The 13,548-nt window shown below is 33.3% G+C and overlaps 2 protein-coding genes across 4 annotated transcripts; one reads left to right on the forward strand and one right to left on the reverse strand.

The window, feature by feature from the left end:
- Nucleotides 1-35: 35 nt before the first annotated feature.
- On the reverse strand, nucleotides 36-5,649 carry l(2)10685 (lethal (2) 10685). Its single transcript, XM_968907.4, has 4 exons — nucleotides 5,458-5,649; nucleotides 4,486-5,412; nucleotides 410-666; nucleotides 36-364 (listed from the first exon to the last, which is right to left on the reverse strand). Exons 1-4 carry the CDS (start codon nucleotides 5,509-5,511, stop codon nucleotides 220-222), a joined length of 1,383 nt encoding a protein of 460 aa, XP_974000.1. The 5' UTR covers nucleotides 5,512-5,649; the 3' UTR covers nucleotides 36-219.
- Nucleotides 5,650-5,746: 97 nt separating this feature from the next.
- On the forward strand, nucleotides 5,747-13,001 carry LOC103313795 (hypothetical protein). Of its 3 annotated transcripts, none has more exons than XM_015982326.2 (6): nucleotides 5,747-5,950; nucleotides 6,041-7,034; nucleotides 9,952-10,093; nucleotides 10,142-10,381; nucleotides 10,429-10,748; nucleotides 11,197-13,001. In XM_015982326.2, the coding sequence occupies exons 2-6, from the start codon at nucleotides 6,121-6,123 to the stop codon at nucleotides 11,540-11,542; spliced, it is 1,962 nt and encodes a 653-aa protein (XP_015837812.1). In that variant the 5' UTR covers nucleotides 5,747-5,950; nucleotides 6,041-6,120; the 3' UTR covers nucleotides 11,543-13,001. The 3 variants fall into 3 exon arrangements, with proteins under 3 accessions (XP_015837812.1, XP_008196196.1, XP_008196197.1); XM_008197974.3 differs by having other exon boundaries at nucleotides 6,064-7,034; XM_008197975.3 differs by having other exon boundaries at nucleotides 5,938-6,002; nucleotides 6,064-7,034.
- Nucleotides 13,002-13,548: the final 547 nt, after the last annotated feature.

Here is a 13,548-nt window from a genome sequence, read left to right on the forward strand (position 1 = left end):
ATGTTGGAGTAAGTCGCATTCCAAAGAAAACAAGCTTTCTAAAAAACTAAAACTTTATTTACACTTACTATTTGAATTTGTACATAAGTTCACTTGAAACTTTGGGCGGCCAAAACAATTAATTATTTAAAATTGAATCAAAACCATGTAGGTTGGCGACAATTAGACATTGGCAAACCTGTCAGTGACACAAAAACCAAAATGGCCGTTTTGTTCAAATTATTTTATCCGTTTAAGTTTGCAAAAATACGTGGGTCCGTAATTTTGGGGTAAGTGCGGCACGACTAAATGTCCATATTTCATGATTTTCTTATTGGCTAGTTTAAAGACGCTTTTTGTTTGCCGGAGCGCGGGCGCTAAATCCCTGCAACAAAAACTCAACTCGTGTAATCAATTTGTTACAACTTACGCCACCACAACTTCAATTTTTGTTTCTTCCCATATTCTCTTCAAAGTCATGTGCACCACACCGTCGTTTTGAATGGGGCTAAGTGAACACGTTGAATACACCACAACTCCCCCTTTCTTGACTAATTTCAAAGCGTTGAATAGCAAATCGCACTGGGTTTCGGGCAATTTTAGTCTTTCTTTGACCCGTGATGGTTTGAAAATGTTATTGTCGTTTTCTTTAACGGAGTGACGGTCTGTGGTACACGGGACGTCGACCTTGAAACGGCCAAATTATTTTTAATAATAATTGAACGATGACTACGGATTACTATAGCTTAGGATACGAAAAGATGTACTAATAAAACGTCTCCATGCACGATAGTTGCGTTAATGTACCTAGAGTTCCTTTATTGGGAGAGTTGAGACACTGAATGTCAAACCGAGCCAATTTTGTATTATGTGGATTAGGTATATATTTCTATCCTTTTTTATTAAAATTTTTGTTAGTAACTTATGTCAGAGGTTTATGTCGAAAATAATTTCAAGGTTATAATTTTTGTCAAATGCATAAAATGACATAATTTGACGTCAAATTTAACCAGGGACGTAGAAAACGTAGAAATTTTGGGATTACTATTTAAAAAAAGAAAATAATTAAATACCTACTACCTACTTCACATTTCTGAAATTTTTCGATATTTATTTTATTATTAAATACATAACTTAAAACATACTTCAATGCTTTTCTTGCAGTCACAATTTTTAGTTAAACATCTCGTCCCAAAAATTGGTCATCAAGAACCCTTCATATTTCCTGTCGTCTTTTTACATATTCTAAAAAATGATATTGAAGGTGTTCACGTATGAAAAACGTAACAAAATCGTGAATTCTCAATAACTTTATATGTAATTTGAAACAGAATCTAAAATTCACGTAGATGCTAAAGGCGGCCAAGCAGCGACAGGTTCAACTTTCCTAAAAATTAGAACCAATTTTGGGTTCAAGTACCTACGTATTTTATAAATGCATAGACAGATTCCCAAAATCTCATAGATTTTGTACATAACATTATTTAGACAATCCACTTTTCCAAATGCTTGTTAATAATAAACGTAAAACTTGGCTGGAAAGGTTCAATTTCTCTCTCTTTCATCGATGATTACCATTTCTTAAAGTTAAGAAAAAAATGTTTGTGATGAAGAGTTTAGACGTAAAATTCTTGTACTTGCAAAGAAATGTCTTTTAAAATTTGGAGTTCATATAATAAACAGTGAATTGACGACAACTGCCAGTCTAAACCATTTCTAAACGCAGTTAGTCGAAACATTTTTTGACAAATTTATTTGACTTTTCGCCAAATTTCAAGCGTAACACCACTGATTTCTATCCCAATTTGTTTTTTTACACATTCCAACCGACGTAAATAAAACAAAATTTCAAAAATTGACATTCAGTGTCCCAACTCTCCCAATATAGGAACTCTAAATGTACCCAGATAGCGCAGTTGTTGCACTACCGTCTATAAGTGGGTGCAAAAAATTACAGGCATGTGGAGCTTTAAATTTTCAATAGTCACAGAAAAATAATGGAAAAATTGGATCGTAAACTATTAGCTGTTTCAAAACTATAAAAACGGCAGACATAGGGGAATCCATCACTATTTTCAACCGTTCCGTTTCATTTTACCGGTGAATAAGATTCGGAAAATTCATTTAAACTTAAACCGTTGAAGATTTCGGATTTTTTTTTTATAGAAAATTTAAATCTCTACAACTTTGTTCTTACTTTTTGTATCTTTGACCTTATATTCTTCGCATTCTTAAAAATATAACGTGGAACGCAAATTGATAATGGTTTATAACTTTTTGCAGTGATACTCGTATTATTTTTAAAAATTCAATTATGATTATGTATCTTTGTAGTCTTTTCTATATTTATTGAAGTGACAGAAAGTTAAATTACATTTTAAAATCGTATTTTTTATTAAATCTAAAATTTGGATTTTCTTTAATTTTAGTTGTTTCTTTGTTTTGTTTTGTTATTATCAAAAACCATCTGAGACTGTAAATAACTTTTTGACAAAAACGAAGATTTCCGTTATCAGGGTTTTGATAACTCTTAAATTTATATAACCAAATTTTATTCCAATGAGCAAAGTGATTATTTGATTAAGTTTTCAAAAATTAATTCCACTTTCTCACAAGCAGAGGGATAAAGGTTTACATAGAATGCTTTAACTTTGTAGAATAGAAGAATACATAAGTAAACAAACATCTTAGTTTACAGTCAGCCAAGTCTGTTAATGTCAGTATTTCTAAAAAATATGAATACTAAATATTTTATAACAGTTTATTTTCGGGGTAGTAAATAGTTTTAAACGAAAGAATATGGAGCTTAACTTAAGAGAAATTACAAATGTAGACAATATTTAAGTTGTATCTGCAAGAATTGCAATGGAAAAGTAAGAGTTTTAAATTAAAAACTTTATGCATAGTCAGAGATAAAAATAGTGCAAACACTTTATCGGAAACATTATAAAAAAATTACTATTACCAATTCCAAAGTTGTGCACCGTCTCATGTTTATCAGAACACTGAACTATGGTACGAAATACTGATCTGTGATCAATTTTCTTTTTAAAAAATACGTACTTCTCAACTTATTTAATATTTTACATTTTTGATATTTTAAGTAATGATGTCATCGACATTTTTTTAATAGTAGGTACCCCTTAATTTTTTATCCATTTCGATAGTTCGATAGAACTCTCATTGTCGAAATGGCAATTAATTAAAATTAATTAAAAATAGCCTAAACAAAGCTAAAAAAACAAAATCTTAAATAAACAAAAACAAACAAAATTCTAATTTGTAAGAAAAAAAGTCGATTCTTTATTTATGAAATATTTTCGAAGTGCCTTTCCTAACCTCTTGACAATAAATATACCTGTGGACAAATTTTTCTTGTATAATTCAGATATTCATCGTAATGGACATTTTCCAATTTAGTTGAATATTGTATATACTTTTTTATTTAATTTAGTCGAGTCTTTACGCCAAAACAAAACATTTACCGTTTTAATAAAATTTTCCAAAATTTCGGCACTATCTAATATTTTTGAGATTGATTTACAGGATTCTTACATTCTTCTACTCGTGCTATAGGGAAAAAAGTCTTTTAAAATGCGGTCACTGCTTTGTTTAATTCAGAAAATAATTTTGAAAACTGAAGAAAAATCTAAAATGTTTATTAATAATACGAGTGTAAAAACACAAGCGTAAAGTTCGAGGGCTGTCGTTATCCAACGAGCGTATGCGAGTTGCATACCATTTTAATTTAAAACACGTTGCTATGGGAAACGTGTTTTAAAATAGTGTTTATAATATAGGATTCAGATATTAAAAAGAAGGCTTAAAATATTACCAACAAGAAAAAAATCTAATCATCTTTGAAAATGATTTCCCATGAACAATAACTAACTGTTAAAGGGAAAATAAAATACTTTTGGTCATATAGGGATACAGAATAGTGCTTATTGTTGATGTGTAATACTAGATTTTTGTAGTTATACAAATTTAATTTAAATTTAAAACAATTTAAAACAAGAAGAGCATTATGTGTTAATTTTAGCATCAGGAAAAAGTCAAAATTTGGGGTTTTGCGCACGCATTTAAGCATTTGGTACCACAGTGCGTAAGGAACAAAGTCTTCAACGGTTTAAGTACAAGTTAATTATCCGTTACTTGACCAGTGGCAAAATGAAACTAAAACGTCGCTTGAACATCTTTAAACGTCTTTGTTTTTGAGAAGTTTTTTAAAAGAATTTGAATTCTCAACAATTTTCTTCGTAACATTTTTCTTGTATCTTTAACTTCGTATGTGACGAAGCACAAATTTTAAATAATTTTTTCTCATGTTTCTCATGAAAATTTTAGTTGTCTGTTTTGTTCAGTCTATTAAGAATGCAAAATTCAACATTTCTGTATTTTTTTGCAAGTAATTAGTGAATTGGTTGAATTTAAATTTAAACGAACTCCGAGATCGTGCGATTTACATCACGTTTCGTATCCTAATCTACAGTCCTCATAACATACCAAAACCCGGTCGAAATTTTCTTGCGGGAACGACCTGCCGTCAAAATTCGTTATCATAAGTTTCCCCGGTTGCAGCCACCTTTCGTTCAAATCGTAAAGAAATTGTTTAGCCACTTTATAAACCCGATTAGTCCTAGACATTGAAACATCATTTGCTATAATCCGATTGGGGTACAAAGTCTGTATTGCTAGTAGAGTCTTGCCTCCGGGGGCTGCACACAAGTCCAAAATCGTGTTTCCGGGACGTATATCCAGGGCCAAAACGGGCAAAACCGAGCCCCCATCCATCATATAATAATCCAAGACTCCCGTTGACCCGCTCGGCGAAGGCTCAAAATCGCTGCGATTCCCCTCCTCAAAGCAATAAACGTTCAAGTGCTCCGGGAAATGCAAATCAAACTCTTCCTCAATAAACACCTCAAAATTCTCGTTTTTGTAAAACTTGTAATGCGTTGATTCGGGAATAAAATCCTCCTTGCCCTTGATTTTTGTGGCTGGGACGAATTCGTGCAGGATTTCCCCCGAGAGGGCATTTTTACTATCAATAATTCGTCGATGGTCGAGCTCAGCATCGTCCAAACTCGCTTGAAGAGAGGCATTTTTAGGCTCATTGGCCCTCGATTCCAGCTCTCGGTCGATTCTACGAACCTCTCTTAACACTTTCTGTTTTTCCTGAACCGTTCGGCGCTCTTTTGAGTATTGTTTTTCGAGCTTAAACAACGTCCGAACGTTCAAAGCCCCTTGTAGCTCAAGCCTGGCCATTGTGGCCTCACAATCCGAGTAATTGTTAACAACGGCCACATACTTCTGCTTGCCCAGGAGCCCCTCTCGGATTGAGTCCCAACTTTTGTCGAAAACTTGCCGGTAGAAGTCGTCAAAGTGAGCTAGGGCTTTGTCAGTTGGGTGGATTTTTTTACGCACAACTGACTAGTTTTTCAATTAATTGGGGGTTGTCTCATTTAAGTGACTTACCCAGTGGTCGGGGGCATGTTTGTGCCTCACAATTTGTTTAAAAAGCCGCAACATTGCACTCTAACCTCACTATTGGTTGTCGTTGTCATGTGTCGAGTGACAGCGCGCCAAATTTGAAATTTGATTTGGATTCAAACCCAATTAAGTGCGATAAATTGTGTCGGAATTTGAATTGGCGTAAATATGATGATCTCATTTCGTCTCTGGCCGCAAATAAATTGGGTTCAAGTGCGCATATGTGGATAAGTTGGCATTCGGCCCTTGCCCGCACTGTTTCATATTTAATAAAAGTGTCATCGGTTGATTGGCAAAGACGCAGTTTTCGAGCGGCGATTTAAGGGGTTTTGGTGCGCAAATCGCCGAAAAAGTCAAATATTAATTGCCCAGTTCGGAGTTAGTGCCGTTTGTGCGTCCTCTTCTAACTCACTTGTGTGTGCAGTGGGCGCATGTCTGTGCTCACTTGTTAATTCCCGGGGTTGTACAAAATCCAAGGGTGAGTATTGATTCTAATGTTACAGTTTGAAAACAGATTTCAATAATTAGTGGTGGGTTTTTCTCCCTAACGATTGATTTTGTTTGTTAGTTACGTAACTGGAAATGTTTCAGTTCGAGCTTTTGCGGAAAATACAGACTGTGTGAGAAAATGGATGTGTTTGGTCGAAAATGGATTTTGGGGGGGAATTGTCGAAACAAGGGCTGGATACTGTAAGGGCCCTCCACCAGACTGTTGTCGCTTTGAGGCAAGCTTTAGAGCAAAGTCGGACTGAAATATTAGAACTGAAAACGAAAAGTTTCCCAATTGAATCGGTCGAACAAACCTTGAAAACACTAGCACTCGAGAATCACGTTTTGAAAACGCAGCTCGTTGATCAAGCTCAAAAACCAGTATTAGAGAAAAAGGATGACAATCGTAAGTTGAAAAAACGAAAATTTGAGGCAAAAATTTGCGTGAAATCGACGTCACAGTCACTCGAAAGTCTCCTAGTTTTAAAATCACCAACCAGCAAAAAACTAACTGTTTCGAAAACGGTCAGTTTCTCCAACCTGTCTCGACCAGAAATGAATAATAACGAAACCCAAGAACAGAATGACGTAGAACAGGAGCAAGAGCAAGATCAGGACCAAGAAGTGGACGATATTGAACTGATCTTCACCACAGATGAGACGAAAGATTCGGATTTCAAAGAACAACTAGTGTCTATCGAAGCTGGCGATTCTTCCTTACTCCAATGCCCGGATTTGGACCAGAATTTGGATATTTCCGATCGAGAACTGGACGATGACGTGTTCAACGATAATCCCGAAGTTGATTTCCGACGTGAAAATTCGCAACTGTACAATTCCAAGTCGGACAATTCGATTAATCAAGAGAAAAGTTTCAAGAGTTGTTACTCGTATCAAGATTCCAGTTTTGAGAATAAGTCTTTAGAGAAAGACGAGAGTTTTGATCGGTTTGAGGAACGTGTTAGGATTGTGGAAACGGATATTTCGAAATGTGGGATTCAGGAGGTGGAGTATGGGGGGCTGAGGCGAAACACGTGTCCCAATCCGCTGCAATATCGGCCTCTTTTGCACCGGTAAGAATTTGGGATGTTTGCAGTTTTTTACTTTTTGTTTTAAAACAGATCTCTCTCATTGAAACTATAATTAATTACATTAGCTATTAATTTATTGAAGTGCGTGAATAATTTACAACTAATTTTAAGATAAAATGCGACGTTAACATTTCCATAGTTTTGAAACAGAGAGTAGTAATTTAAAATTAACTCGATTCATTAATTTTTTTGTTATTACTAATCAAGTAATCATTCATAAGAGGCGGATTAAATTGAATGATTGGAGTCTTTGACGATAAAAAAATAGATGAGGAAATTATATTTTTGAAAAATTTTCAGTTTTAAAGTCAACGTTTCAAGAAAAATAAATTATAAAAAAATACGATAAACTGAAATAATCGAAAAGTATTTGTGTCTGTATAATTTTTTTGTACCTTTTGTCTAAAATTTTTTTGTTGATAGTGTCGCTTTGTTTTTTTTTTCAATTTTCAAAACATTTTAACATTGAAAAAAAATTTTCAATTAATGTCGAATGTACGTGACATCGTTATTGTTAATTCTTTTTATACTGTTTACAAAAAATTAAAAAAACTTAAAAAAAAATTAAAATTTTCGTTTACATAAGAGCAAATGTTTATACTGCAAGCGATGGAAGTTTAATGAAAGCGCTTCTATTTAATGCTTTATTTTTTATTTTTAACTTTTAAATTTAATACAATTTTGATAAAATTTGTTCTGCTTTTTTATTGAAAAGTTTCCATCCATAAAAAACTTGCAGAATTTTTAGTAAATAAGACTGTAATTTCGTTATTAACACTAAAGTATTTAGAAAAAAAGTCAGCTTCTAACATGTTCGTCTTCGAAATTGTAACTTTTACCTACTTAGAACTTTAACTGAATTTTGTTTATCAGGAGCGATTTTTGATTAGTATGCTAAGAATTACATATCATTAGATAAACAACACAAGTTGCATTCTAATTTTTTCAAGATGCATTAGAAAATTTGCTATTTGAACAATAATTAACAATCCATTTGGTGAAAAGAATTGTCATATTTGATATAAAAGTGAGTTGCTCTCTGATGTATAATGATTTAGTTCTACTTTTGAAAATAACTGTTAAAGAACTAAATCCAAAGATATAATTAGTCAGTCTAAACTACCTTTAATTTGAAGAATATACTTACTGATCATTTAAGCAACGACTAGAGTACCTATTTAATTGTTTTCTCGTAGTCGTACTAAGTACTAGTGATTGATTTATTTGCTGATATGAAATTCAAGGTTAATCACTTAAAATCTTTATTTTCATTACATTTTATTAGTCACAGAAGTTTATTTTCTTGATTGTAAGAGTTAATTAATTACTTAATAAAATACTAAAGATCTTTTTAACTCTTAACACAATTAATAATAAATAAGAGTTAAACGGACCTTTGTTGTTTTATTAAGCATTTTATTGGTGAATTAAGTTGCGGCTATACAGAGTGAGTCTAATTCTAAAAGTATATTTTTACAACATCTTTGTGGTTTTTTCTATGCCTTCAAATTTTTTCAGAATCTTTCTAAAACTCGTTATAATTAGCTGCAAAAAAATGTTCATGTCATCTGAGTAGAAGCGATGCTTAAATGTTGTTTTGTGATGTTTTGTAAAATTAAGTATAGTTAATTAATAAACTTGTAATAAATTACGAATTCAAAGAAACTTAATTTTAAACGTAATCGTTTAAGCATCATTATTTTGGAATAACAATGGAAACCATAAAATTTAAATGAATTAATGTTTTCATATTTTTAATTTTATTGATATTAATATTAATTAATTAATTTTAATTATAAGGAACGTTAGAAAAATTCTGAAAAATTCTTATATTAGTATTTAAAATGTCAAGTTAATCGCGATTAAAATTTAATTTCTATTAAAATGTTCTGTAAACCGGCTCTTAATCTCTCATTGTAGCTATAAATTATATTATCTATTAATTGTTTGGAGTGCACGAATAATTCATAACAGCTAATTTGGAAGAAAAAATGCGACGTTGGTGTTTTCATAGTTTTGAAACAGCTAATACATGGAAAAAACAATAAGTATACTTTTAATAACTAAGACAAATCGGTGCGACTATTACTTTTTGAGATGTAGTGAAAGATTCTTTTAGTAAACTCACCTCATTTAATCAAATGGATTTGACGAAAGCACAAATATGGTGGATGCGCCGGTCTAACGCAAGATTTTTTTTTTTTTATTAATAAAATTTTATTAATTTTTTTATTAAATTTGATCTGGTTTTATATACAAAAAACTATATAATGTAGCACAAGTAAGGTTTTATTTACAAAAAAGCGTACACATAGTATTATTACTAAGTTGAAAAACTTTTTATATAGGTTTTCAGATAGCAAAAGTTAAAAGATTTATAATATGACAATTTAGCCTTGGTTAGCTCACTACCTCACCACTTGTGCAATCTTCTAAAACAGCATTATTTAATTTCAGGATTCTTACTTTAACACAGAAGAATTTTTTAAGTAAAAACGACTGAAATAATTTGAAAATGTTTTTTTGTAAAATTCGATGAGGATTTTTCGAACTTTTTTTTTTGAAAAGTTGCAGTTTTCATTTCCCGATGAAAATTGTTTTTTTACATTCTGACGTAAACTTAGAAAGTAATTAAAGCATCAAGTTGATGTGTATCTAGGACGCTATAATCTTTACTATATTTTACGCAAACAGAAGTATGTATTTTTTGACAAGTGGCAAAATTTAAAATTAAATAATTAGGAGGATCTTTTTTGTTGGGGCTGCTTTTAACGTGTACTTACCGATTTTTGAAATTTTTTGGAGGTTTAACTCGTCTTTGTTATTAATAAAACAGAGCTGACAACTTTAATAATAATAAAAATTCTTCACAATTATTTTGCATTTGTGCTCTTTGTAGGGAGGCCTTGTCGAAAGGCTCCCGCAAGACTCGCCCGATCTTGGCGCACTCGAACGCAATCCGCAAAGACTCCGGTGCCCAAACGGACATTTCAGCTCTGCCTGGCTCATCGTGGCTCTCCGAGAGCAACTTAGCGAACAAAGTATGTCAATTTTTAAGCCCTTTCCTCCTCACATCTCACATTTTTTAGACAAGAGGAGGTGAAAATTTCCCAACGTTACCATCAAAATTCCCCTTGCCTGGCTCTAGACTACGCCTATCGGAAAAAACAGTCGAAGCTCGCCGAGTTTTACTTTCCGATATAGGTTTTACCAGCATGGTGCCAGAGCTGTCTAGATCAGCCGATCATTTATGCCCTGGCAACCTCAAACCACCAGTTACTTATGGCCAGTTTTTGAAAACTAGCGATTTTCATTCGCCGGGATTTACAGTAAGTTTGTGCAACTTTGGGGTAAAAAAATGTAGCAATTGATTTAGTCCCAGAAATTTACTTGGACGACCACCACGGCAACTCCAAGTGAAGGTAGCTACTCTCAGTCCCGGTATAATAGTCTCTATCCCTTAGCCTCACCTCCTATACCTTCCCGTCGGTGCTCCGCCCCTGTTTCTCCCTCACGTCGAGCCATCCTCAGACCTACTCCATCTAAAGTTAGGTTTGCCAACGGTTCCTTACCCGAATTACGAGGCGATTGGACCATGACTTTGGATAGTGGCGATTCCACGGATAGTCTAGTAGAAGAAGCGGAAAATTACTTAAGACGGTCGATTGACTGTATTGTGACCACAAGGGATTATGGGTAAAGATTTTTTTTTAATTATTTTACATAATTTTACAAAAGCTGAGCTTTCGGGCTAATGAAATATTCCTATAGCACTTATTATACACAAAGCATTCTATAAGTTCCACCGTCTGCTAAAAAATAAATACGTGCTTTAAGAACTAAATGTTCGGACTATTCTATTTGTAGAAGAAATCAAAAACTTAAAACATTTTTTTTAGTAAAAGTTGGAAAACAGTGAAAATTATAGATAAGAATTTTGCAAAGCGTTATATAGAAAAGTTGTTGTATTTAATGAGTTTTATTACGTGGTAAAATTAACATACGTATTTTTGATACAGCCTGTATATGTATTTGCCCGAACATTTAATTGTTTTGTTTGGGTAATTAACTCCCGCAATAAAAAACATAAAAAAGCAGGCGGTAAAACTTGAAACACCTTATTCAATATTAAAAAACTTTCTAGAAATGATGGTAATAAGAAAAGTGTGCCTCGCCGCGCCTCAGCCCCCGAACCCTCAGGAGACAACGTCCCACCTCAAGGTTGGCAACCGTTTCTCCCACGAGTCCCACGTGACCTCAAACCAGACCATTGGGTCAAGGTTATAACTCCTGAAGGGCGGGTCAGAGGAGGCCGCGTCCGCTATATTGGACCTGTAGTATCCCAAAACGACCAATTTGTCGGCGTACAGTTGGGCACCCCTGATGGTCATTCTGATGGTACTTTTAGTACCAGAAGGTATTTCCAATGCGAGCCTTACCATGGTATTTTTGTACCGTTTAAGAAAGTAATCATGGGTTGGAGGCCATAATAGCGGGATCATTTGTTTCTTCATGTGCCATATGTTATTGTTTAAGCAATATAATATTGATTGAAATTAGGCCAATTTGTGTTCAATTGGGTTTATTATTGGAGACTCCAATCGCTTCCTATGACCACAGACTTCGTGATCACAGACGGCGCCTTCCCATCACATTAAAAATGTTTCGCCTCGGTTTATAGAAAATAATAATTCTTCCGTGGGAGGAAAAAACCTACTCTGCACTTTTAAATCAGGAAGCAAAATGTTATTTCCTGTAAAATGAGGCGAAAAAATTATATATATGTCACGGGGACAAAGTAAATTTTCTTTCTTGTACAATTACAGGAAATTTTAAACGTTGTTCTCTTCATATACAGACTGAACTAAAAGTAACGCACAATATTCATAACATTGTTATTGGTCATTTTTCAAAAAAATCTTCTAACAGATCAATTTAATGTTACATTTTGACTTCATGTACCTAGTCACATTTATGATATCATTAGTTTTTAAGTTGTGATTACATTAATATTTCTTATTTTTTTTAAATAACATTATTATTATTATTATCTTTTTGTTTTTGACTTATTTTATAGGCGGCAATTGTTTTTTATATCTTTTATATAATAAGAATATAAAAAATATATATAATATATAATAAAATCAACAGTAAGACATAATAAATATGAAAAAAATAAATAAAAACAATCGTCTTTTTTACACCAAAAGACAAAACTTTTTGTGTAAAACTTTCAATGACTGTAATAATTCTTTTATTTTATTTTCTTCTTTTTTTAATTTATTTTACTTTATTTTTTATACTTACTTACCAGAAAGATAAAAGTGTGTTCCATCTAAAACACTAGTTAAAATTGTCAGATGGCATTTAAAAAAAATAAAAATGACGTCATTACTCAATAACCAATGACGTTAGAAAATTGACCTTTTCGAGAATTTTTAAAAAATGGGTTATTAAGAAGATATAAATTGTGTACGTTACTTTTGGTTCAGTCTGCAGAAATATCTATTTTTTGTAATTCTGGGGGTGAAGGGAAGCTTCCTTCGTTGATCAAGGGGGCTGTGCCTACGACTAATGAAAAGACAGAGATGTGCCTTCGTCCTCATTTTATGGCTTAATTGAAATGGTTCAAACGAGGAATTGTGTCGTTCTCTTTCAGCTGTTACTTATTTAAACTATAGTCGAGTGTATTCTATGCAAGAATCGTAGTAATTAATCGGCACAGTAGCCGACTTGATCGACAGTTCAGTCGAATATTTATATAACTGTTAACTCCTAAATTAGATATATTGTGTTTTATTTAAGACCAAGAGAGAGGCGGCCTAAATTGTTGAACTGTTAAAATGTGAAAAGGGTCAATTTTCGTATCTTTATCGCCGTTATAGCATCAGTATTACGACAAATGGTGTACAGGGCAGAGTAATAAATGAATAAACATATCTATGTCAATAGTCTTTTATTTTTTTGGTAAAGTAAGAAAAGAGTGTAAAAATAACAGTTGCAATAAATACAGAGGAAGAGAGAAGAAGAAGAAGAAAAAGAAAGGAGAAATGAAGGAAGAGAAAGAAAACGTAATAACAAAATTAATGTCCATGTCCGTGCACCGGGAAATCGGCGTACCACCCAAACGACCCGTGCTCCCCCTTGTGGGCCCCAAAGTCGACGGAGTCGTGGTGGTGGTGCCCCCCGGCTTGTCGTTGCGCCCTCAGCACGCTCTCGGCCTGGTCTTCGGTGGGGCTCGCCATGGCGAATGTCGCAACAATGCCCAAAACCAACAGTGCTACCAACTGAAATTAATTATAACCAACTTAATCCACAAATTTATTTTGCACTTACCAGTTTCATCTTTGCGGCTTAACTGATCTGAATGTGCCGTTTGTTGTGAAATTTCTATTTATATTAATAAGTCGTACTTTCACCGCTACCGCAAAAAGCCAATTTTAATCGAAATGTATGCGTTGAGTGATCAAGTGTGAAACAGTTTTTTCGGCCTGGG

This window comes from Tribolium castaneum, chromosome 6 (genome assembly GCF_031307605.1).
Source record: "Tribolium castaneum strain GA2 chromosome 6, icTriCast1.1, whole genome shotgun sequence".
NCBI lineage: Eukaryota > Metazoa > Arthropoda > Insecta > Coleoptera > Tenebrionidae > Tribolium > Tribolium castaneum.

What these genes read in the sequence shown, in the direction of transcription:
- LOC103313795 (XM_015982326.2), top strand. Translation starts at nt 6,121, where the DNA reads ATGGATTTTGGGGGGGAATTGTCGAAACAAGGGCTGGATACTGTAAGG. An exon ending in AGAGCAACTTAGCGAACAAA is followed by an intron (nt 10,094 to 10,141) that starts GTATGTCAATTT and finishes CACATTTTTTAG; the next exon opens with ACAAGAGGAGGTGAAAATTT. An exon ending in GTGACCACAAGGGATTATGG is followed by an intron (nt 10,749 to 11,196) that starts GTAAAGATTTTT and finishes AAAACTTTCTAG; the next exon opens with AAATGATGGTAATAAGAAAA.